The sequence below is a fragment of the Myotis brandtii genome, unplaced genomic scaffold (genome assembly GCF_000412655.1).
Source record: "Myotis brandtii unplaced genomic scaffold, ASM41265v1 scaffold793, whole genome shotgun sequence".
NCBI classification, from domain to species: Eukaryota; Metazoa; Chordata; class Mammalia; order Chiroptera; family Vespertilionidae; genus Myotis; species Myotis brandtii.
The window spans coordinates 200,080-225,298 of record NW_005371193.1 but is presented as its reverse complement, the minus strand read 5'-3'; the positions used below and the strand labels follow the sequence as shown (position 1 = coordinate 225,298).

Below are 25,219 nucleotides of genomic sequence, written 5' to 3'. Positions count from 1 at the left end.
AAACACAATTAGAATTAATAAATAAGTTAAGTTGCAGGATATAAAATGCATGTACAACAACTGTTTTTCTCTACAGTAGCAATAAGCACACTGAAAATGAAACTAAGAAAACAATTTCATTTATAATACATCAAAAAATAAAATACTTAGGAATACATTTTTTAAAATTCACAATTGTCCATGTCAGTCTGTCATGATTTTAGCCTCATACGGCTTAAATGGGGAAGTCTCAATCTGTTTACAATAAAATGTTTACTTTCTTTAGATGGTAAAATAAAAAATGATCAACACAAGATTTTCTTTCAGGACTTATGAATACATATTAATAAATTAAGTGCAAAATTTACACATACTTTGAAAACTAAAAAATATGGTTGAAAGAAATTAAAGAAGATATAAGTAAAAAGAATGACACATCACATTAATGAATGACCTTAATATTATTAAGATGGCAATACTCCCCAAAGTGATCTAGAGAGTCAATGCAATCCTTATCAAAATCCCAGCCGATTTCTTTTAAATAACTGACAAGTTAAAATTCCTATGGAAATTCAAGGGACCCAGAAGAGCAAAAACAATCTTAAAAAAAACAAAGCTGGAAAATGCACACATCCCAATTTGAAAACTTGCTACAAAACTACAGTGATGAAGATAGTGAGGTACTGCCCTAGCCAGTTTGGCTCAGTGGATAGAGCAACGGCCTGAGCATTGAAAGTTGGAGTGTTCGATTCCAGGTCAAGGGCACATACCTGGGCTCAGGTTTGATCCCCAGCCCCTACAGGGGCACGTGCAGGAGGCAACCAATTGATGTGTCTCTCTCACATGGATATTTCTCTCCCTCCCTCACTCCCTCTACTATCTCTAAAATCAAAGGAAAAAATACCCTCTGGTGAGAATTAAAAAAAAAAAAGTAAACAAAGGATCTGAATAGATAGTTTTCTAAGAAGACATACAATTGGCCAATAAGCAAATGAAAACATGTGCGATATCATTAGTTTTAGGCAAATGTAATTCCAAATCACGAGCTACCACTTCACATCCATTAAGATGGATATGATAATAACTTCCTTAAACAAAAAATAACAAGTATTGGCAAGGATATGAAGAAATTGGAACCCTCATACATGCTGATACACCCAGTATTTTAAATAGTCTGACAGTTCCTCAAAGGTCAGAGGTAGAGTTACCATATGACCCAGAAATTCCACTCCTAGTTATAAAATTCAACAGAATGAAAAGATAGACCCACATAAAAACTTCTACATGAAGTTCATAGTAGCATTATTCACATCAGCCAAATAGTGAAAATAACTCAAATGTCCATCAACTGGTGGATAAATATAATGTGGATAACTGGTGAATAACTGTATTTATACAATAAAACATTCTGCAGCCAAAAAAGAAATAAAGTACTGATACATGCTACAACATAGAAGAATACTAAAAACACTATGTTAAGTGAAAGAAACTAGTCGCAAAAGACCACATTTTGTATGATTCCATTTATATGAAATGTTCAGGCTAAGGCAAATTCATACAGACAGATTAGCTACTGTAGAGAAATACAATTGGTTTCTGTACATGCATATTATATCCTGCACTTTATTCAACTCATTTATTAGTCCTGCTCTTATGCCTATTGAGTTTAGGGGTGGAAGGAAATGGGGAGTGACTGCTAATGGGTAGTTTCTTTTGGTAGTGATAAAAAGGTTCTAAAACTGATTGTGTTGCAAGAACTCTGAATATATAAAAATCATTGAATTACACACTATAAAAAAGTAAACTGTAGCCTGGCCGGTTTGGCCCAGTGGTTGAGTAACAACCTAGGAACCATGAGGTCAAGATTCAATTCCTGGTCAGGGCACAAACTTGGGTTTGGGGCTCGATCCCCTGTGTGGGGCATGCAGAAAGCAGCCAATCAATGAGTCTCTCTCATCATTGATGTTTCTCTCTCTCCTTCTCCCGTCCTCTCTGAAATCAATAAAAATATGTTATTTTAAAAAGTGAATTGTAGAGTATATAAATTATATCTCAATAAAGCTGTTATTAAAAACAAAAAACAACAAAAAACACCATGCACCAGAGCCCCAAGCTTTAGCCTAAGTTTCAAATGACATGATCTACTGTCATTCTATTTTAAAATATTTTCAAGATAGCCAGTAAATAGGTAACCTGCATGACTACTAAAATGTTTATAGCTTTAAGGGATTGGGGGGGGGGGGGGGGGGGGGCAGTTCTTAAGAGTAAAAAACGGCAGAGAATCAGGTATTCAATAAGATTCACAATAGTTCAATGGGTCTTAGGAATAAAGCAAGCTATATAATGTTGCAACTTACAAGACTAAGTCAGGATTATGCCCAGGTCATGATTGCGATGGAGTAGGGTTCAGGCACAAGATAGAATCAAACCATTATCAACAAGCTTCACACTATCTTTACTATGTGTGGTTGATCATCCACTGTCATAGAGGAAAAATTCCAGATATTACAAGGCCTTCTTACTTTTCTCATCACTAAAACACAAAAAAATCATCCAGAAATAGAGTAATTTCTAGAAGTTTCTACCTTTTCAGTTTTAAGTCAATGAATTTCATTAGAAAAACTCTGTCATTTCATTTGAAGGCATCTGCAGTTGATCATTCTTCAATCAAAAAATGTGCATTGCACACTTACTATAAAGCAGGTACTCTCTGGGTTACAAAGACAGCCCAAAAATATGATTCTTATTATATAGTTATAATCAATCCAAGAGATAAGACATGCCAAAAATTTCCCAAAATGGTAAAAGTGCCATACAAAATAAACTGCTTTTGAGTAATTTGGGAGACTAAAAGAGTTCACTTTTCATATCAGGTATGAAAGAGGTAAATACTGGGCAGAATAATGAAGGATGAATAAAAGTTATAATACTAGAACTAGGTCAGGGAGAACTTTCTGAGGAAAAAAGAATAGCATGAACAGAATTAAGAAGATGGGAAAGTGTTCTGGGAAGAGTGAGTATTTCAAATGGGAACAGTGCATGGTATTTTGGTAGGCTAGTGATTAGGCTAGGGCCAGAGTATAGAGAAAGCATGTCAAACTCAAAGGCTAACACGGGCCAAATAAACAAGGTTTAAGTTTATGTGGACCGCAAAAAAGCAAAAGCTTCAATTTTCATAGAAATGTAGGTTTACTTCGATAGAGACATGCTCAGTACAAAGGGCTGGAATAAATGAGTAATCATTAGCATAAAATAATAGAACAGTTTAATAAAAATTAATATTTTTCCTTGAACATTAACTTACCAGACAGGGAATAACTGCACAAATTAATAAGCATAACACAAATAAACCTATTTTTCTTGTTCTCTGAAAGCGAACTATCTCCTGTTGCGTACACCAAGCAAGTCAGTACAAGACTAATGACCTGGAAGTCAGCTGCTAAAATATTCGCTGCTAGTATTAGTGGAGAAATATGGTGCACCTGCGCGTAAGGCGCATAAGGGAACTGAATACAACACGATTATAGTAACCAGTCATCAGCAAACATTGTAGTTCGTTATTAATAACTAGTGGCCTGGTGCACAAATTCGTGCACATTGAAAGGAAATTAATTAGAAGAAATATTTTAATATCACTATTCACTCTTTCTCTATAATATAAGTGTCAACCAAATTTACGATCGACAATGACAGATAGATCGAAACACACATGTGCAATTGGCACCAGCAAGAGCTTTATATGTATCACACATGCAAGAGTCAACTTAGCCTTTTATATATATAGGATAAACTTGCTTAATTCGACCTACTTTCTGCTTTAGCTAAACTTTTTCCAGCCTAGTGAAGCACCTCAACTTCTCTTTCAGGTAATTGTCAGCAACACAGCAGTAAATATCAACACGAAGCAGATTATTATTGTAGATTACACAGGGAGAACAAAGGGTAAAATATTTAACTGCAGCAGTGTTTGACTATATTCTACGCAGTGAGAAAACCTGAAGTCATTTTCAAGGTCCACCATTTCTTACTTCTTTTCAGGCAGGTCAAGTATCTAAGCTTCTAAATCTCCGTTTTCCGGCTAATGAAAAGAAAATAGGATTCCACCGAGTCTCCTATCTACATACTCCAGGACTTCTGTGAGGATCAGATGAGATAAGGCACGGGAAAACACTTCACAGACATTTGGTTAAAGTGTAAAGTATTTCGACCTGGCTATAAAGCAAGTCGTGCTCCTGGACTGAAGAAACTGCAAGGAGGCTAGTCACTAGGGAGAGGAAGCTGGGCCCTGTTACATGATGTCATTACCCTGACGGACACTTAGCATATTAGCCTTTTACATATATAGATTATGTATAACAGAATATTGTAAAAATTAAGTTACAAAATTTTTATTAAAACGTTTCTTACATACCATTATATTGGCTGGGCCGCAAAAATATTCATTGTGTGCCACATGTGGCCCGCGGGCCCTGTGTTTGACATGCTTGGTTATAGAGGATTTTGAATGCCATGCAAAGGAATCTGAATTTTATCATATGGGTAATGAAGTACTGTTAATGACTTATGAGCAAAGGACAAACCAAAGAAATGATACTTCAGAAAAATTAATCTGGTAGTGGCAAACAAGAGAGACTGGGATAAGGTAGTTGAGAGGCAGGCAGACCAATAAGAAGTGACTACAACAGTTCCAGTACAAAACAGAAAGGACACTGAAATCAAAAGAAATTAACAGAAATGGAATTCTTTATATGGTAAGGCAGTTTACAATTTTTTATATTTCTATATATATCATGAGAATTTCATATAAATTAACTGCCCAAATCAAGCCAAGAGGCCCCTATACAAAAGATTATTGCACCCCCAAATCTGCACACCAAAAGGGTTATGAGACATAATCATGTACCAAATCAAAGGGCAGGGTTTGCCTTTCAAAAGACACAATCTAGTTATTATCAGCCCAAGAAGGTTCACATTATTTCTATACTAACATTTAACAATGCTCTAGGGAAGTGACAAACACTCATGTTTTAAGGACAAATATTTTTTGCATCTTTTTCCTTTCCATCATCTTTATCAGTGGAGATATTTGCATGAAAACAGGATAACTGGTCCTGGGGGATTCATCAGTTCCTATTGCTTATTTTTCATCCATGTCATCCTCTCAATTAATGTAGAAAAGAGGATTGAGACATCGAAATACCAGATTAGGGTATCAAGTAAATGTCAACCTCTAGAGTAGATGAATAATCTATAAGGACAAAAAAAAAAAGGATCTTGTTTTTATGCAAATACACTACACACAATAAAACAAAGAGAGTTTATATCCAAGAAGTCTGATCCATATCAATGTAATTCTTTCCAAGTCTAAATATAAAATCTATATTCTAAATATGTCAATAAATTCCTATGATCAAAGCAAATGACAATCAGTTGCAAAGCACTGCTACAGAAGTTTAAATAAGACTGAATTTTGAACTAGAAAATAATTTTGAAAAATCTCAGCTGTACTCATGGGACTTATCTGGCAGAAATGAGCATTTCTGTTGCATAGTTTTGGTTCAGTGCATAAAGTGGCTGATTAGGTGACTTTAAATCTCCCCACCTACAAAGCCTTAAGTTTTAGATATACCCTTAACAGTAATAATGTTTTTAACTGTGTGGATTAAAACTAAAACAAACCATACCAAGTTTCTGATTCAGTGGAAAGCCATTAAAATAGACTTATTGATGCTTAGGGAACTGATTCATTCTAAAAACTGATAAAGAGAAAGAATAATTTATTCAGTAAAAATAGCTTTCAAGGTAATAATAAATAGTTACTAAGATAAAGACCACCATAGAAAAATTCTAGCTAATAAGAAGGAATGACAGAATTAGAATATTACCATTTTGAAACCTATAATAAAATAGTGGACTTAGGCATTATCAAAGGTTCTAAAACTCTGGTGCAAGGCTGATGGTGAATTTTACAATGAATAATAAATCAGGCTAACAATATCTTTACCAAATAATTAACCTTAATATCACAAAGAGAGAAAGACATTATATACCTTCTGATAAATGTATACAATACTTATGAAATATTCTTGCCAAAATAAAAATCAAGCCTATATCTATCTATGCACCACCATGGGGATGGTAAGCAACAAAATCTAGAGTATGGAAAATGCTACTGAACAAATAACTAGGTTTAATAAATGACAAGGGAAAATAAAAGGGAGGAGGAACTATGACAGATTAAAAGAGACTTAAGCCTGGCTGGTGTGGCTCATTGGTTGAATGTTGACCTATGAACCAGGAGGTCACAGTTTGATTCCCAGGTTGTGGACTCAATCACAAGTAGGAGGTGTGCAGGAGGCAGCTACTAGTAATTGATGATTCTCTCTCATCACTGATGTTTCTCTCTCTCTCTCTCCCTTACTCTCTCTGAAATCAATAAAAACATATTTTAAAATAGTAATAAAAAATAAATCAAAGAGCCCAGCTGGCATGGCTCAGTGGTTGAGCACTGACCTATGAACTCAGGGCACATGCCAGGGTTGCAGGCTCAATCCCCAGTGTGGGGCATGCAGGAAGCAGCCGATCAATGATTCTCTCTCATCATTGATGTTTCTATCTCTCTCTCTATCTCTCTTCCTCTCTGAAATCAATAAAAACTATTTTAAAAGTAAATGAATAAGTAACTAAAAGAGACTTAAAAGACATATCCACCAAATATGGTATATGAACCTTAGTTAAGATACTGATTTAAACAAGCTAACTGTATAAAAGCAATTATGAGTCAACCAGGAAAATCTGAATCTTAATTGGGTATTTGATGACATTAAGCAAGTTTGCTAAAAAATTTTAGGCATAATAATGGAAGTGTAGTTACATTAAAGAAAGAACGACAGAAAGAAAGGAAGGGAGGGAGGGTCCTTGTCTTTTGAAATCACATCTGAAGTTATTTGACAATGAGGTAATCTGATGCCTGAGAATTGCTTTAAAAGAATCATGGGAGGTTGATATAAGTAAAACAGATTGCCCATGTTGACTATTAAAGCCAGATATGAGTACATGAAGTCATTATTTTAGTCTCTCTACCTTGGTATATGTTTAAAATTTTCCATAATTAAAATTAGTGAAAAAAAACGCACACAAACTCACTTCATTATCTTTCTCAGTAGGAAAGCAGAAAAAAACACACACTATTTAGAGAAAATACAGCAATTTCAACTATAACTAACTAGAGATAACATTATTAATCAATATATTCGATAATATAGCATCTTCTTGACACACTGAGCATAAAATTTATTTCATAAAAAAATTGACACAGAGAGATAAAGGATTGATCATTATTATTATTACAGCATTTATTATCCAGAGCTAGAAAGAGAATCAATTTCTATCCTATACAAGCCTTGCATTCATGAATTTAATGATCAACGATTTGCTTTTTCATTATAAACCCTGGAGGTCTATGACATACCTGGTAATTAGTAATTTTACCAAGACATAAACTTCAACCACAAGAAATACACAGTACATAGAGAAGAGTTAGGTCACAATGAGTGAACCTAGCAGAGAACCTAGCAACCATATCTCAAAGCAGTTTGTTGTTCTCTGCTTCTTGATTCACGAAGTGATTAAAAAATGTTTTCTTGGTAAAAAAACAAAACAAAAAAAGAGCCAATGTTAATCACAGTAATGGAAATAAAAGATAAAGAGGACAAAAGAAGTGATGACTATCAGTCAAAAATCATAGGCTTTAAATTAAATTTTAAAGTTAAATGTTGTATTTGGAAGTAACTTAAATCAATGATGTGTAAAAACCCACCATATGCTCTATAAACAAGAAAAATAATTTATGAAACATTTTAGGATTGCTCTAATCCATCCTCTAATCCAGTGATGGCGAACCTTTTGAGCTCGGCGTGTCAACATTTTGAAAAACCCTAACTTAACTCTGGTGCCGTGTCACATATAGAAATTTTTTGTTATTTGCAACCATAATAAAACAAAGATTTATATTTTTGATATTTATTTTATATATTTAAATGCCATTTAACAAAGAAAAATCAACCAAAAAAATGAGCTCGCGTGTCATAGGTTCGCCATCACTGCTCGAATCAGTACAAAACTTGCATTTTGAAGAAAATTATAAGCTATACTAGCCTCTCAGAACTGTGGATTTATGAAGGTCTCAAGAGGTATCTACTGAGAACAAAGTTCTAACCACTGTATTTATATTGAATATCTCTTTCAATTACAAAGTGAAAATTTTCTACAATTCCTTTTCTAATTTTATAATGAATACAGTATAGGAAGAGATATAATTTATCTATATATATATATGAAAGCCTAAGCGACTGAATGACCGGTCACTATGACACGCACTGACCACCAGGGGGCAGACACTCAACGCAGGAGCTGCCTTCTGGTGGTCAGTGCACTCCCACAGCCAACCTCCCGCGGCCCCTATCAGCCCGATCACCCTATCAGCCCAATCACTGGCCAGGCCAAGGGACCCAACCCATGTACAAATTCGTCCACCAGGCCTCTAGTAAAGAAATAATTTTAAACTAAAATAATGAAGAACAGATAGGAATAAGTAAGATCATTTTTAAATTTATTTTTTTTAATGTATTTTATTGATTTCAGAGAGGAAGGGAGAGGGAGAGAGATAGGAACATCAATGATAAGAATCAATGATCAGCTGCTTCCTGCACACCCTCTACTGGGGATCAAGCCTGCAACTCAGCATGTGCTCTGATGGAATCAAACCATGACCAGCCAGTTCTTATGTCAATGCTCAACCACTGAGCAACTCTGGCCGGACAAATGAGATCTTTTAAAACCATGCCCATGGTACAGATTATGTTTTTGTTCTGCTATCTATCCCTTCCTTTGAGGAATCAATTGTTTTCTCCCATTCTGTGTGATTTGATTTAGACTAAGCCTTTCAATCTGTGTCTGCACCTAGGACCCAGGCCTGATCTATCAGAGTGCTCCATGCTACCTGGCTAAAGGACTGGTTCCAGGTTAGGTATATGAGCCAAGATGGAACAGTCAGAGTCCTCCCAGGACCTTTCTTTTGGAATGTTCAGAAAAGATGTTCTTTCTTTGGGGACTATGAAATTTAAAGACATATAAATTAGAGCTCATTTTGGCCACTTGCCCAGTTCTAGGAAAAAGCTATCTGCAGCAGCAGAGAATAAGACTAATGCATGAGTGAAACAAAGTCTTGAGATGCAAACCAAAAGCAAATCCCAATGATATCATTAACAGTCATGGATCTAGATATCCTCAAAGCTATTTCTACTCCTGAATTTTGATTTATGTGAACTAATAAAGTCCTTCTTTTGCTTAAGCTACTTTGATTGGACATTCTATCACTTAAAACTAAAAGGATTTCCAATATATTTTTACTGTACAGAGAAAAATAAAAGTTACCTAGTAAACTCAGTAGTTATTCCAGCATACTCTATCATAAAAGGCACACTTTAGATTATAATGACATCTTACCTTCATAAAATGTAATACAGACATCTGTATTACAGCTAGAACTCATCATGAAATACACAACAGGCAACCCTGAATTAATGTGATCTGGGTACTCACACTCATCTAGCCCCAGCTGATAGGCCAGGTTCTGTAGGCCTCGTACCTTCTCCATCAAATTAGCTGTGGTGAGGCTCCCCAGTTCTGAAATAGAATCATTTATTTCAATATCATTTCTATACACTGTTCTCTAATAACAACTCATTTGAGATGGGAATCCTTCTTATACAAAATTTTAAGCTTTAATTTTTATCAAATAAGAGCATAAATCCATTTCTTTTCTCCTCCAACCACTCCCGCCCCCGCCACACACACACACAATAAATTTTTCCCACTAATGCAAAATTGGGTCAGATGAGCTTGCCCAATAGGAGGAGAGAGTTAGCAAACTATGTTTTATCTTAAGGATCCTTTAACAACATTCATTTTGCCTATCATACAAAATGAATACACAATACAAGTATCAAACCTTGTGACTCCACATAGCATTGAGAAAGCCTATACTGGTAGACAGATCTGTCTTGAAAAATGGACACTAACCCCACTGTCTTTTATTAATTCTTATTTAAATTAATAAAATAGTGACAAAACATGTACTGTTCCCCCATTTCCCTAAGTTTAGAAAACAAACACTAAATATTAACCCAAACTTTCCCTTCAAATCAAATACCTATAAAAAATTTTAAGTTTACCAAGTAAAAAGACAGTATACTTAAAAAACAACAATTTACTTTCCCAGATTTTCATTTAAATAGCATAGCACAAAATTCCTTTTAGGTTTAAGATACAGGTCAATTTATATGAAACATTATGCTATATCCCTCATTAAAAATTTAACGTTTCCTTAGAAAATGCATATTGATGGCATATAAATGTCTGTTTGGAACATAACATTAGAACAATGAACCTGAAATGCCCTTGAGACTTAATATTTCCAGAGTTGGAGGAGGGGAACCTGCATTTAAGCATTTCATGCAGAACAATGAATTACCTTTGAAATCAAATAAAGGTGTTTTTTTCTCCCACCTATCATCAATATCTGGCATAAGTAGTAGACTTTCTTGATCTGTTCAGCTGCTTAAATAGCTCAAGCATCCAATTTTTACCTTCATTTCAGTCTATTACTTCACAATCATCATGAATCTTATCATCAGAGGATGATTAAAAAATAAATAAATAAAGTAGAGCAAAAATCAAGGAAAATTAATGTTTTTTAATTTAAATTTCCACTTGTGGTTCAGTTCCAAGTCATTTATCAAACAACAATAATCACTACTTATAGTATTCTTTATTGGAGAAATTGATGGGAAAGAATAAAATAAGACAGGTCTTACCTATGAAGGGATTGTCAACTAATAGTACTGACAATAATATATAGCAGTAAATCCTAAATAAGCACTTGTTTATAGTGGAAAGAGACTAGACTTAAAATAAGAGTTTAAATTTTTTCACTCTAACAAATCTTGGTTAAGTTAACCCTTTGAACCTTAGATATCATCATATCTAGCTCACAGGACCTTTATGAGAAATGAGAAAATTTATGCAAGAGCTTTTTGTAAACTGTAAGCATTATACAAGACAAAAGTATATTAAAGGACTTTAGCAGCAGATAAAATCATTATGAGCAGGTCTTAAATTAGAAGGATTGCTACATATGGAAAAGTTAAGAAAGGCATTTAGACATGAAGAACATCAATAAGGATAGTTAGGTAGGCAGTTTGAGTGAGCTAAGAATACTTTCAAGGGAACAGTTAGAGAAAAACTAGGAAGGTGGTTTGTGGGAGAGCATAAATATCAGGTTAAAAGATAGAAGTCACTAGCATAGCTTACCTTTCAACATGTCAATATCATCACGTTCTATTTCAGCCATCCATTTGGGTGGCGAGCTAGTAATAGGCTGTCAAAAAATAAGAATATATCCACTCAGTTACATACAAAGTGTGAAGAGACCCTACTTTTCCTTCTTATAGGTAGCTTGTCACATAGCATTCAGTTTGTGTGAAAATACTGGCAAATTATAATTTCTAAAACCCTGATTTCTCCAGATTCAGATACGGCCTATAAATAATCACCTTACAAAATAATACTGCTCATCCTTAAAGCTGGTCTCAGAGAAATGATCTTGGAAGAATTAAGTCTGACTACTGTCATTGTTTCATGCATAACAGGTTAGTATAGCAATTAAAGAAATTACTTGAAATTCAGTTCTGGTGAAAGCCTCCAACTGAAATGTTTGAAACAATAATCAGTAAGTAACATTTTCTAGCAGAGGAGAAGATTCAAAGAAGAATCAAGAATTGAAAATCCTCAATCTGCAAGAACACTGTAATGATCATCACTTGAAATTTCATTTTATAGCAGGTGTTTTAGAAAACTTTAGAATTTTAAGTTATTTTCTGATTTCTGAAAGTGAACTTACAAAATTTGAAAGAGCCCCTTTTTAGAATAGCTTTAGGCAACAGTTTTCAACCCTAGTTGTAAGAGTCATCTATGATGTAACAACAACAACAAATCCAAATGACCTAGCCATACCGTAGATGCAATGATTAGAATATCAAAGGTGGGGGAAGGGTCCATTGGAGAGAACAGAGCAAGGAACAGTACATATGTACTTTTTAAAGGCTCCATAGCTGCATATTGATGATTTTGTTGTGCAGGTAGGAGTACAGTTGAGAAACATTACTTCAGTTTTGAGCCCCCTCCCCTTTTTAAATATATTTTTATTAATTTCAGAGAGAAAGGAAGAGGGAGAGAGATGGAAACATCAATGATGAGAGAAAATCACTGATCGGCAGCCTCCTGCATGCCCCACACTGGGGATCGAGCCTGCAACCCAGGCATGTGCCCTTGACCGGAATCGAACCTGGGACCCTTTGGTCCACAGGCTGATGCTCTATCCATTGAGCCAAATTGGTTAGGGCAAGCCCTTTTCTTTTTTTAAAAAGTAATATTTACTTAGCACTATGCAACAAGCAAAACACTTTACATGCATTATGTTATTTAATTTCTAAATCAACCCTATGAAGTAGGTATTATTACCCTCATTTTACAAATAAAAAAACAAATGTACAGGAAGATTATAAATCACTTGCCTCAGGTCACACAGCTAGTGGACCCAGGATTCAAAATCCATATAGTATGAGTTCAGAAACCACTACTCTATACTACTTTCCCTAGAAGGCTATTATAGGTCAAACTCACCATTTCTGGAAACAGATTATACAAGGAGATCTTAACCTGGGATCCTGGGATGACCCTGGCCCCCTAGAAACAAAACTCAATATGTATGTCCATATTTCTAGGGAAAAGGTGTAGATCAGTCATGGGCAAACTATGGCCCGCGGGCCGGATCCGGCCCGTTTGAAATGAATAAAACTAAAAAAAAAAACGACCGTACCCTTTTATGTAATGATGTTTACTTTGAATTTATATTAGTTCACACAAACACTCCATCCATGCTTTTGTTCCAGCCCTCCGGTCCAGTTTAAGAACCCATTGTGGCCCTCGAGTCAAAAAGTTTGCCCACCCCTGGTGTAGATACTTAATCAGATTTTCAAAAAATACCATACTATAATAAAAGTTATTTAAAAACCACTTATTTATATTTGGTAACAACTAACTCAAAAGACTTAGTTGTTACCAAATACAACGAACTAAACTGAAAAGTCGGTATGAATAAGAATGTAAGAAAATTAATCAGATACTTTCTACTCCATCCACAAGACAAAAGCTGATCTAGTAATAATAGCTACCATGTATTGTTTATTATGTCCCGGGTACTTTGCAAAGTGTTTTAACTTGCATTATGGCATTAAAAATCCTATGAGATAGTTTCAAATGAGAAAACTAAGGCTCAAAAATTTTAGAAAAGTTGCTGAGGTCACAGGTAGTTAAGAAATAGATTCAGGCCCTGGCAGTGTGGCTCAGTTGGTTGAGCATCATCCTGTGCACCAAAAGGTCTCCAGTTTGATACCTGGTCAGGGCACATATCCAGGTTGTGGGTTTGATCCCCAGTTGGGGTACATGCGGGAGGCAACTGATTGATGTGTCTCTCTCACATCTATGTTTCTCTCTCTCTCTCTCTCTCTCTCTCTCTCTCTCTCTCTCTCTCAAAATCAATGGGAAATATCCTTAGGTGAGGATTAACAAAAAACAAACAAAATAAGAGTGTGGATGCCAGTAATTAGACTAATGATTCAAAGCCTGATTCTGGCACATATAGCCTATAACCTTGGGTAACCTACTTATTCTCTCTGTGCCTATATCCTTGTCTGTTAAATGCCTCATATCGTTTTGTGAAGGTTAAGTAATATATGTGTAAAGTGCTTAGAACAGTGCCTGGCACATGGTATATAAGTGGTAGCTAATATTATAATCATCATATTCTCCTAGTTGTGGGAATATGGAAGAGAACATGTGTACAGCATCTAGCACAATTCCTGCTGCCCTGCAAATAGAAAAGTTGTGACTTGTTGGATTTCTTCCTTAGGTTTCTGATGAGCCACTGAGAAATTTCAGAAATCCTCTAAGGAGGTATATAAGTTAAGGTCATAATGCATCACATAAACAAAAGAGAAAAGCTTCAAGATCATAGTTTGGTGCCCAGCCAGTTTGGCTAAATGGATAGAGCGTCAGCCTGCGGATTGAAGGGTCCCAGGTTCAATACCGGTCAAGGACACCTGCCCGGTTGTGGGCTCGATTCCCAGTAGGGGGTGTGCAGGAGGCAGCCGATCAATGATTCCCTCTCATCATTGATGTTTCTCTCTCTCTCTCCCTCCTCTCCCTTCTCTGAAATAAATAAAATAATTTATTCTAAAATTGGCCAAAAAGAATGCTGGCGTTACATTAAATATTTCAACTGCCTTCTGTTAAAAGCTTTTAAGCTAAGAAAAGAGGCTAATAGACAAAGGTCAAAATGCCAAAATAGAGCATTTGGACAGAGGAAGGCATTATCATCAATTAACATGATAATAATATAAACAGATTTCCAGGGCTGTAGTTACAAAGTGATTTAAAGACTACTAGAGGCCTGGTGCACAAAATCTGTGCACTCAGGGGGGGTCCCTCAGCCCAGCCTGTGCCCTCTCACAGTCTGGGACCCCTCGGGGGATGTCCACTTGCTGGCTTAGGCCCGCTCCCCGGGGAATTGGGCCTAAGCTGGCAGTCAGACATCCCTCTGGCAGCCCTCAGGGGATGTCCACTTTCCATTGGGGAGCAGGCCTAAGCTGCAATCGGACATCCTTAGCGCTGCTGAGGAGGTGGGAGAGGCTCCCACCACCACCACTGTACTGGCAACCATCAGCCTGGCTTGTGGCTGAGCAGAGCTCCCCCTGTGGGAGCGCACTGACCACCAGGGGGCAGCTCCTGCATTGAGCGTCTGCCCCCTGGTGGTCAGTGTGTGTCATAGTGACCAGTCAATCCCAGTTGTTCTGCTGTTAGGGTCAATTTGCATATTACCCTTTTATTATATAGGATGACATTATTTTGAAAACAAAGAAACAAGAGATATTTGAGCTGTTACCAAGGAGCAAAACATGATATAAACTTCATTAGGTAATTAAAATATTACTTACACTTTTGAAAGAAGCTGCAAATTCAGCAACACCTGGTACTAAAAATAAAAGATACAACATTATTTATTCAATTTTAGTGTCCCAGACATAGAAGATTCAAATAATAAGAAAACAGCCTGTCTTCAAGCTTACTGTCTGGAAGAGGAAAGAGAGAGTAAATCAATAACTGTAATACTGCTTAAGTTCTCCAAGAAAGATACCAGATGGTATGGTAGAACCCCCACCCCCACCATCACCAAAAAAAAAGTAAATCTAAATCAGACTGAGGGTGAGGCTGCAGGAAAGCTTCCTCAATTAAACTTTGAAGGATCGGGAATTAGCTAACTGGGAGGGTGGCAAGATATAATATCTCTTACCAGATAAAAGTTTAAATTTCCTTTGTAGGTACATGGGTCTGCCAATCCAATTGTTTATTTAAATGTCTTACAGGAAGAGTCACATAAAAAGCCAGATATGTAAAAATAAAATGATATTCAATCTCACTTAGAGAAATACAAACTACAAATAAAGATCAGTAACATTCAATATCAGCTAGTATGTGAGTAAATGGTCACTCTCATACACAGTCATCCTCTCCCATGTGCACAAAGCTACTTGTGCAAGGATATTCATTATCATTAAATTATTTGTAATATCAAAAGTTGGATATAATTTAGGTTTCCAAATAGGGTATGAAAACATAAACTAAAGTATATTTATACTTTAAAAGAAGTAAGTAAACTTAAACCTACTAATATGGAAGGATCCATTAATAAATTACTACCACTAAGTGGAATAAGTTAAGTTGTAGACCATGTACATATGACCCCATTGTAATGCCCCCCTCAAAAAACACACACAAAAAAACCCTCTATATACTTAAAAATATATATTTATTTGCTTATTTAAATAAATATTAAAAAGGTCAAAAGGATTGTATCAAACAACTAATGGTGATTTTATAAGAGTGATCAAAGGAGGTGAGGAAATACATTAAGTATCTCTCTATATAAATTGTCTGAACTTATTACATATATTTTTTTAATGATTACTTTTTAAAGGCTCCCCATCATTTCCTAAGTCACAGTGTGTCCTGAAAAAAGTAAACCACCAGCTATTCTGAACATTGGACCACAGAATTCATTCTCTTCCCTTTGAAGAAAAATTAAAATTTTAACCATTACCATTAAATACCTCCTTAAAAAATATCCTTCAATGTAGCACTGGTTCTCCTGCATTGATTCTGATATAAAGAAACCAAAAACTTACATTGCTCTGGCCAAAGATCTGGTGAGGCACGATCAAGTTTTTCAAAACTTAATAAAGATGCTTCCAGATCCGTCCCTGGAACAAAATACCCAGATGAGCCAAGAAGACACAAAACATGTTCGTTTACATTTTAAAACATTTCAATCTCAAAGAACATAACATACTGGAACATTCACCTGGAAGTCTAGATAGCGGAGTTCTATAACTGCAAATAAATGTTGTAAAAATGAATCATTTTCCCTTATCAAACCTCACTTTTCCGATATCTAATGTTTTAGTGGGGTGTCAGAAAAAATGAGTATCAGCAAACCCACCTGCACCTTCACTCATACTCTTAGACTTTCCTCCAGTTACAATCAAGTGTCCCTGCTCTCAAGACAAACTCCTCTGCTAGGGTTCTGAATTCCATCTTCTCTTGCTCTGTCAAAGGTATCATGAGTAATAATATCTTTCTTGCACAATCAGTTTCTACCATCTCTACTGCTTCATACTCAACAGCAAGCAAGCCTGCTCTAGAATTTCCCTTCTTTGAAAAAGCTCTTCCTTGACTCCATTATCTCCCCACTCCTTCTCTCAAAAGCGCTTGAGTTGTCTGTCTATCTTGCTGCCTCTACGTCCTCACCTCACATTCTCTCCTTAACCCATGACAATCAGGCTTCTGTTCCTATATGCATGGAAACTGTTGTCGTCAAGGTTATCTATGACCTATGTTGCTAAATCCAGTGGTCACTTCTCGGTTCTCTCCTGTGTGACCTCTTTGCAGCTTTCACACTGACCACTCTCCTTGAAACACTCCACCTCCAGCTTCTGTAAAACCATTATGCTGGTTTTTCTCCTTCCTCCCTAACCCCTTTTCCTCAGTCTCCTCTTTCACTGAGGCCCCATCCTAAACTGGCTTCACTCTCTACACCTAAAGTCTCATGAGAAAATCTCATCTAGTCCCACAGCCTTTACTGTGCCAATGACTCCATATTTATATTTCCAGGCCCAGTCTTTCCCTGAACTTCAGAGTTATGTATCTAACTAATACTTGATATCTCTCTCCATTTACACATGTGAAAAATCCCTTAATTCTAATATGTTCAAAACCATACTCTCCCAGTCCTCTATGTCTCAAGAAATAGCACTACCACAAACCCCAGTTCTCAAAAACCCAGATACCACCTATTCTTTATGCCTCTCTTTCCTTCACCCTTCCATAACCCTCCATTAGTAAATCCACTAGTTACCATCTCCAAAATACACCCGCAAACCAAATTAATTAACCAAGAAACCATGATTTCTCTCCTGGACAACTGCAATAACCTCTTAACAGGTCTCCCTTTTCCCATTCTTATCCCTTCTCCTCCCTACCCCCAAATCTATTGTCCACAAAGCAGCCAGAACTGATTTTTTAAAAAATGCCAATTAGTTCATGTCACTCTTCAGCTTAAAGGACTTCTTCCCAGCTAAATTCGTGAATTTGTACCTACCATGCCCTATAAAATCCTACATGATCCAGCCTAATTCTTTGATGCCATTTCCTCTCTACTCTTGCCTGGGCACACAGTAGATACTGGATATTAAAAATAGTTAACATGTGTTGAGTACATATTATATGCTCAGTATGCTAACTAGTTGCATAAATCAGGTAATTTAATGACACAAACAGTTTTTAACATTTTCTGAATAAGCCACATCTTTTGAAATCTGGAAGAAAAGAAAAAAAGCTATGGACTTATGGACTCACTCCCCAGAAAATGCACATGTATATAAATGTTTTCAACATGAACTTTCTCTAAATTGAAACATGAACTTTTCTCTAAATTGAATTTGCCCCCCAAATGTTCTAAGAGAATTTCCAATAGCATTCTAATTGGTCAAGAACTTGACCCTAATAATTGCCTTAATTAAAGCATCCAAATTGGTAAGAAAGGAAAACTGTAACACAAAGTGTCAGTTTTCAAATTCCAAAGAATGTTACCAATAACAAAAATAAGCTTATTGGGAGTAGGAGCTAATAACCAACAGGGGTAGCCTTATGAAAACCACAGTTGGGGGCATAACTCAGAATCTGCTGTGAGGCTTACTCTCATACATTAAGTAATTAGATGGCTTTACTTGATTTCAGCTTTCTCCTTTTCAAAAAAGTCCCAGCAAATTTAGCATTAAAAAGACAAATGAGGCCCTAACCGGTTTGGCTCAGTGGATAGAGCGTCAGCCTGCGGACTCAAGGGTCCCAGGTTCAATTCCGGTCAAGGGCATGTACCTTGGTTGCAGGCATATCCCCAGTAGGGAGTGTGCAGGAGGCAGCTGATCGATGTTTCTCTCTTATTGATGTTTCTAACTCTCTATCCCTCTCCCTTCCTCTCTGTAAAAAATCAATAAAATATATTTAAAAAAAAAAAAAAAAGACAAATGAGGTCCTGGCCGGGTATCTCAGTTAGTTAGAGCATTGTCCAGATATGCCAAGGTTTCGATCCCCAGCCAGGGAACATACAAGATTCAACAAATGAATGCATAAATAAGTGGAACAAATCAATGTTTCTCTCTCTCTCTCTCTCTCTCTCTCTCTCTTTTCCATCCCTTCCTCCCTCTCTCTAAAATCACTCAATTAAAAAAAAAGAAGACAAATGAGTAAATGACCTAATCTTTTTCATATCAACATTATTTGAATTAAATTTTAAAGACAAGGACAGGTAGAACATTACAAATAGAAGTGAGAGAGCTAGGCAATGGAATATTTTAGGAAGATATACTTATTTAGAAACTGAAATTAAGTCCAAAGTGCTCCCCTTGATTTTGTCAGATTAAAAAAAAAGTTTAGGCCGAAACCGGTTTGGCTCAGTGGATAGAGCGTCGGCCTGCGGACTGAAGGGTCCCAGGTTCGATTCCAGTCAAGGGCATATACCTGGGTTGCGGGCACATCCCCAGTAGGAGATGTGCAGGAGGCAGCTGATCGATGTTTCTCTCTCATCGATGTTTCTAACTCTCTATCTCTCTCCCTTCCTCTCTGTAAAAAATCAATAAAATATATTTAAAAAAAAAAGTTTAGGTGGAGAAGTGAAACTTTGTAAAAGATGAAACTAAAGATTTTTACACATAAAGAGTAGCAATGGAGATTGCTAGAAGATCAAAGGAAGAAATATATAATGTTTCCAATATTCTTCCTGGTTAAAGAAAGGAAAAAGAAATGAGAGAAGACAGGGAAAAAATAAATACAAGGAACACAGCTCTAAAACCTCCAAAACTTAGAAATCTAAAAATAACCTCGTAATAAACTAAAATTTTTAACAGAAATTACTTCTATCACTTGGCTTTAAAAAAAAAACTGTGGTAAAATATACATAATGAAATTTACCATTTTAACCATTTGTTAAGTGTACAGTTCAGTGGCATTAAGTACATTCACAATGTTGTGCAACCATTATCACAATCCATCTCCAGAACTTCTTCACCTTCCCAAACTGAAACTCAGTGCCCATTAAACAACTCCCCATTCCCTTGGCTGACTATTTAAATGTCACCCCCACTTCTTTCTCTTTCCTGGCATGAGAAGGACATTTTACCCAGAGGGCACCCAGGCAAGGAACGGAATCTCTCTTGACTCTGAACCCATAATTTCTTTTTCTTTTTACTATATTTTTTATTGATTTCAGAGAGGAAGGGAGAGATAGAAACATCAATGATGAGAGAGAATCATTGATTGGCCGCCTCTTGCATGTCCCACACTGGGGATCCAGCCCACAACCCGGGCAAGTGCCCTGACGAGGAATCGAACCGTGACCTCCTGGTTCATAGGTGGGCGCTCCACCACAGAGCCACTGTGGCCGCGCTGAACACCCATAATTTCTTTTACAGTTTACCTGCACGCAAAAAAAACTTAAGACTCGGTTTAACTTGAAACTTAAGCCAAAGTAACATTCTTTCAACTATGAACAAGACAGATCTAGAATTTATGACCCTGTGTGAAAGCGGCAAAGTTAACAATAACTACGCTGGCAGAGATCGTGAACAGCGGTGAAGAGGGGCATATCCAGATGCCATGTCCTGGGAAAGCCTCTCTGGGAGGTGACAGCTAAAATAAGACCTGAAACCGCGAGAATGTACATGAATGATTAATCTTTTCCTCTCCCAACGCGCCTAGCGTTATGCCTTCCAGGTAACCTGTACAGCTTTCTTGGCCCCAATTTCCTCATTCCTGAAATGAAGTGCCAAGATTCCTTCCAAACACAAAACTGTGTTGGTGTGAGGAGGGTAAACTACATATCAGTGAAACGGACGTGGGGGTGGGGGCAGGAGAAGCAAAAATTGAGTGCAGAAATGACTGCAAGACCCTCACTCCCCAAAGCAGGATCGGATCGGGCGCAGAAGCACAAGGGCACACACACCCGCATAACTTAGCTGCTGAGATGACCTGCCCCTTGGACAATATACAGGCAGAAATCGTTCCCTCGGCCCGGGGGAACATACGGCAGAAGCAAGAGAGACTGAGTCGTGTACAGAACTACCCTCAAAAGCTCAATTCTCATTCTCCTTGGGACTCGCTCGGCGAGGGGCCGGGAAGGTCCCCCGCTTCTCGAGCTGCCAGGACAACCGTACCAATCTGGGCAGAAAGAGGATGAGGTCGGCCACCAATCCCAGCTACGGTGGGAGAGAAGAGTGCCAGGCGATCAAAGATGAAAGAGCCAACCCTCGAATGGGGCGCCCCAGAAGAAAGCTACCAGAAGGCACCTCCTTTCCCCCAGCTGTAATCTCCGCCGCCGCCCTCCGTGAAGCTGAGGCTAAGGGAGCGGCTGGGCCCGGATGGGTCTCCCGCGGGTGCCCCCCTCCACCTGGCTGGTGCACAGCGGGGAAACTGAGCTCCTCCGGAGCATCTGTAAAGAATCGGCGAGCTGAAGACGCACCCGCATCCCGAGGAAGAGAAGTGGGAGGGGGAAAGAGAGGAGCCCAAGTTCGACCGGCAGACGGAGAGCGGAAGTTGCCAGGGGGGCAGGCGAAGGATCTCTAAGCCGGCTCTTACCCTCTGTGGGAGACGCCATCTTCCAACCCATGTCACGTGACGCGACCAACCGTCGGCGGGAAAGCGAGGACCCGCAAGCCACGCCCCCAAAGGGAAACCGTATCCCCACTCGCAGGCCCCATCTCGTTTGCCCCTTCTAGAGCGATCTTGGCCTAGCCCCGCCCCCAGTGCTGGCCACACCCCTCACGCACTGGAGGAGGCGGAGCGCCTGCCAATTCTAGGAAGGCTTTATTTACTTTCCTCAGTGAGGGGGCGGGGCCGCAGTCGTCCCTGTGGCCAATCGGGGCTCCCGGTGAAGGGGCGTCTTCCCTGCGTGCTGAATGGAGAGCACCCAAGTGAGGGGCGTCCTCCCTACCTCCGCCAACAGAATTTGCTGAGGTGGGAGAAGGGAGAGAGCGCTTTCACTTCTGACCAATCGCCTGTCCCCAAAACTGGGCATGAGGGTGGAGTCAGGAGTTAGGGCGAGTGATTGGCCGGGGAAATGGCCCTCTCCACCAATGAAGAGGCGCGGCAGGATGAAGGGCCAAGTCTGGCAGCTGCAGTTCTGCTCGGGAGTCACGGGGAGTAGAGGCCCCGGGAACCATGGCGGCGGTAGTGGCGGCGGCGGCTGTGCGGGCTCGGATCCTGCAGGCGAGTGAGGGTGGCGCCTAGGGGTCGTGAAGCTAGGAACTGGGTCGTTTCCGTCCACTCTCTGAGTCAACCCCATCCTGGCCGACCCTGCTGTTCCCACAAGACCTGTCCGGCCCTGTCCCACCCCCCGCGCTCCAGGTCCGTCCTCGTGGGATCCAAACCCGGACCATCGTGGGATCCTGCCCCTCCCACCCTTTTCCTCTTGAGCCTCCCCTCCTGTGGCTCTGGCCCGCTCTCCTCCTCCAGCCCTGCCCCCTTTCTGCTGCCACGCTCGCTTGCACTCACCTCTCCTTGGTCCTCGCACATTCTTTCCCCTTCACCTCTGTACCTGCCACCTCGCTGCCCCGAAACTCCCCTCTGGGTCACCTTTTTTAGAGCCTTTTCACCTGCCAGGAGCGTCCAGATTGTCTCCTTCCCCCACCCTTACTTCACTGTCTCTAATCCGAGCTGCAGGGGGTGGGGGGGAGGAGGCACTGAGGGGCGAGGGTCAGTGGGTGAACTTTGAATCTGCTTCTGGAAACGTACACCAGGTTTCCCCCCCAAAGCAGCCCTGTGCTGTTTTCCCCAGCTGTGGCCATTTGCTTTTCCATCGCCCCGGGCTGCCTGCCCCCTTGCTTGCTGAGACTTTGTTAAACTTCTTCTCAGCAGAGTTACAGTGTTCGTATTGGCAGTAAGCAAAAAGATATCTAGGCTACTAGTTTGACCCAAGCACGTGCCAGGGACTAAACAAATCTGAAACAGGTGAGAGAAAACAAGTGTAAGTCCCAAGTTCCTGCTCCCACGTCCGTTTTTAGTGGGCTGGTGCACCCTCAGCATTGCCCATGGGGCCTGGGTGCGGGGGGATTGGGTCCTAGGGAGCCAGCCGGAGAGGTGGTGGAGCTGCAGGAGCTCATGCCTGAGGCCTGTGACCTCCAGCTCTCTCCATAGCCCTTCCCTTCTTGTTCGTGGCTGAGCAAGGACTTAGAAGAGGAGGCAAGATTTACTGCCGACAGCATGGCCCCTCTTACTCATTACCTCCAACCCGGGGACTTCTTCCTTCATATTACTGGACTTTTACATAATATTGGTATTTACCACTTTCTAGTGAATTCTGCTGCAGAAACGTAATCGTTTTTAAGATTCTTAGCAGAGTCAGCAAAGGTCTATGTTGAAATATGCTATTTAATGGGAAAGTGTGGTGAATGGGTTGGACGGGTTTGTCAGATGATCTAGCGTCACTTGTATATTTCTTACTGTGATCCAAGTGTTGTTTTTTCTAGTGTCCTTTTTTAGTCGTAGACAGCGAAATTTCCACCCTGTGTTTTCCAGTTCTCCTTGAAATCTTTTAATGAAATTTACTTTTTTCCCTTTGCCTCCTTCCCCTCCCCTCAATCACAATGAATCATTAAGAAGAGAGCCTTAGCCCTGGACAGCTGCTCAGTGATTAGAGCTTCAGCCCTGGGACGGAAGGGTTTCGAGTTCGATTCCCCGTCAAGGGCACATGCGGGAGGCAACCAATCCATGTGTCTCTCTCTTGTCATTGTTTCTCTCTCTCTCTCTTTCTCTGTCTTCCTCCTCCTCCCTCCTTTCCACTCTCTCTAGAAATCAATGGAAAAAATATCCATGGGTGAGGATTAAAAAAAGAGAGAGAGAAAGATCCTTAAGAGGGCACTATATTTTGTCTTTTGCATCAAGGTGAAGAACCTCCCTCCCCATATACTTTATTTTGGAAATACACTATTTTCTTAGTCATTTGGAGAAACTTCTGAGTTTAGAACAGAAATAGTAATCCTTAGCCGAATAGTAGTTACTGTAACATGAAACTTTGATAAAGAGTAGCCTAGATTCTGGCAGTCATGAATATTAGAGGACTATCGCCCTAGCCGGTTTGGCTCAGTGGATAGAGCGTTGGCCTGCGGACAGAAGGGTCCCAGGTTGATTCCAGTCAAGGGCATGTACCTCGGTTGCAGGCTCCTCCCCAGCTGGGTCCTGGCTGGGGCTCATGCAAGAGGCAACCAATCATTGTGTTTCTCTCACATCGATATTTCTCTCTGTCTTTCCCTCTCTTCCACTCCAAAAATCAATGGAAAAATAGCCTCAGGTGAGGATTTAAAAAAAATTTAGAGGACTATCAAACTGACCTGTAAAGGAGAGAGTTCATGTTTTCAGTTATTTAAGTACATAGTCAACATAACATCTCTATTATGGTTGTTAGTAAAATTTAGAACTTCTGCTTCTTGTGGTATTTTCTGATTCCCATTCAGAAAACCAATCTTAAAGAATCTCAGTGATTTGCCTCAGTGATGAGGTATAAAAAGCACAGCCTTAGCTGGGTGGCTCAGTTAGTTGCGGGTTTGATTCCAGTCAGGGCACAGAGCTAGGTTGTGGGTTCAATCCCCGGTCAGGGCACATGCCGGAGGCAACTGATTGGTGTTTCTCTCTCTCATCCATGTTTTTCCCTCTCTTTCTCAATTCATTTGTCTCTCCATAAAAAAGAAATCAATAAAAACATATCCTAAGGTGAGGATTTTTTTTAAAAAAAGCACAGGCTTCACAATTATACTGAGATTCTATCCCAGCTCCACCATTTCTAGTTTTTAAGAATTTTGGAAAAAAAAAAAAAAGAATGTTTGTGAAGATTAGAATTAATGAATATAACGAAGTAAGTTACCTGACACTTATGGCTGAAGTCATCCAAGGTTTCCTGACTAGGAACTAAATTCAGGACTTAAGTCTTGGCATCTCTTTCTGTGTCAGGCACTCTCCCCAGGCTTTGGGAAAAGAGAGGTAAATAAAATACTCACTGAAAGCTTCCCTATTTTAATGCAACAGTAACTGCTAAATAATAGGAGTGCACAGAGTACTACAGGAACATATGGAAAGAGCCCCAGACTCAACCTGTGCAGTTCAGGAAAAGCTTCCAAAAGGAGTTGGCTCTGGGCTTGAGTCTTGCAAGACTAGCAGGCCTTTAGCCAAGGGGACAAGGGAGTTCCTGGTAAAGCAAGTACAAAAATAAACGGTTAGAGAACAAGAAATTTGGTGTGACTGGACTTAGGGTAGTTTCTTCAGCAACAGTGCTAATGATTGTTTCTTAGGAAATGAAGAAACAATGAAGAAACTATAGATATAACCTGTCAAAAACTATTTGATAGATTTTTTGTTTTTGTTTTTTCTTTTTAAATATATTTTTATTGATTTCAGAGAGGAAGGACGAGGGAGAGAGAGACAGAAACATCAAGGATGAGAGAGAATCATCGATTGGCTG

At 39.1% G+C, this 25,219-nt stretch overlaps 2 protein-coding genes across 6 annotated transcripts in view; one reads left to right on the top strand and one right to left on the bottom strand.

The window, feature by feature from the left end:
* Positions 1-21,534, bottom strand: part of LIN52 (lin-52 DREAM MuvB core complex component) — an 87,975-nt gene extending 66,441 nt beyond the window's left edge. For 3 of the 4 annotated variants that reach the window (XM_005883557.2, XM_014531179.1, XM_005883559.2), the window contains exons 1-5: positions 21,346-21,534; positions 16,344-16,418; positions 15,096-15,133; positions 11,353-11,419; positions 9,583-9,666 (exon numbers count right to left, since the gene is read on the bottom strand). In XM_005883557.2, coding sequence (XP_005883619.1) covers positions 9,583-9,666; positions 11,353-11,419; positions 15,096-15,133; positions 16,344-16,418; positions 21,346-21,376 — 295 coding nt within the window. In that variant the 5' untranslated portion in view covers positions 21,377-21,534. Of the gene's footprint in view, positions 1-4,700; positions 5,228-9,582; positions 9,667-11,352; positions 11,420-15,095; positions 15,134-16,343; positions 16,419-21,345 lie in introns of those variants that run through there. The other variant, XM_005883558.2, reaches the window with a different exon arrangement.
* Positions 21,535-21,867: 333 nt separating this feature from the next.
* ALDH6A1 (aldehyde dehydrogenase 6 family, member A1) overlaps positions 21,868-25,219 on the top strand; it is a 26,565-nt gene continuing 23,213 nt past the window's right edge. The window contains exon 1 of one of the 2 annotated variants that reach the window (XM_005883560.2): positions 21,868-21,975. In XM_005883560.2, the coding sequence (XP_005883622.1) occupies positions 21,928-21,975 (48 nt within the window). In that variant the 5' untranslated portion in view covers positions 21,868-21,927. Of the gene's footprint in view, positions 21,976-22,020; positions 22,114-25,219 lie in introns of those variants that run through there. The other variant, XM_014531175.1, reaches the window with a different exon arrangement.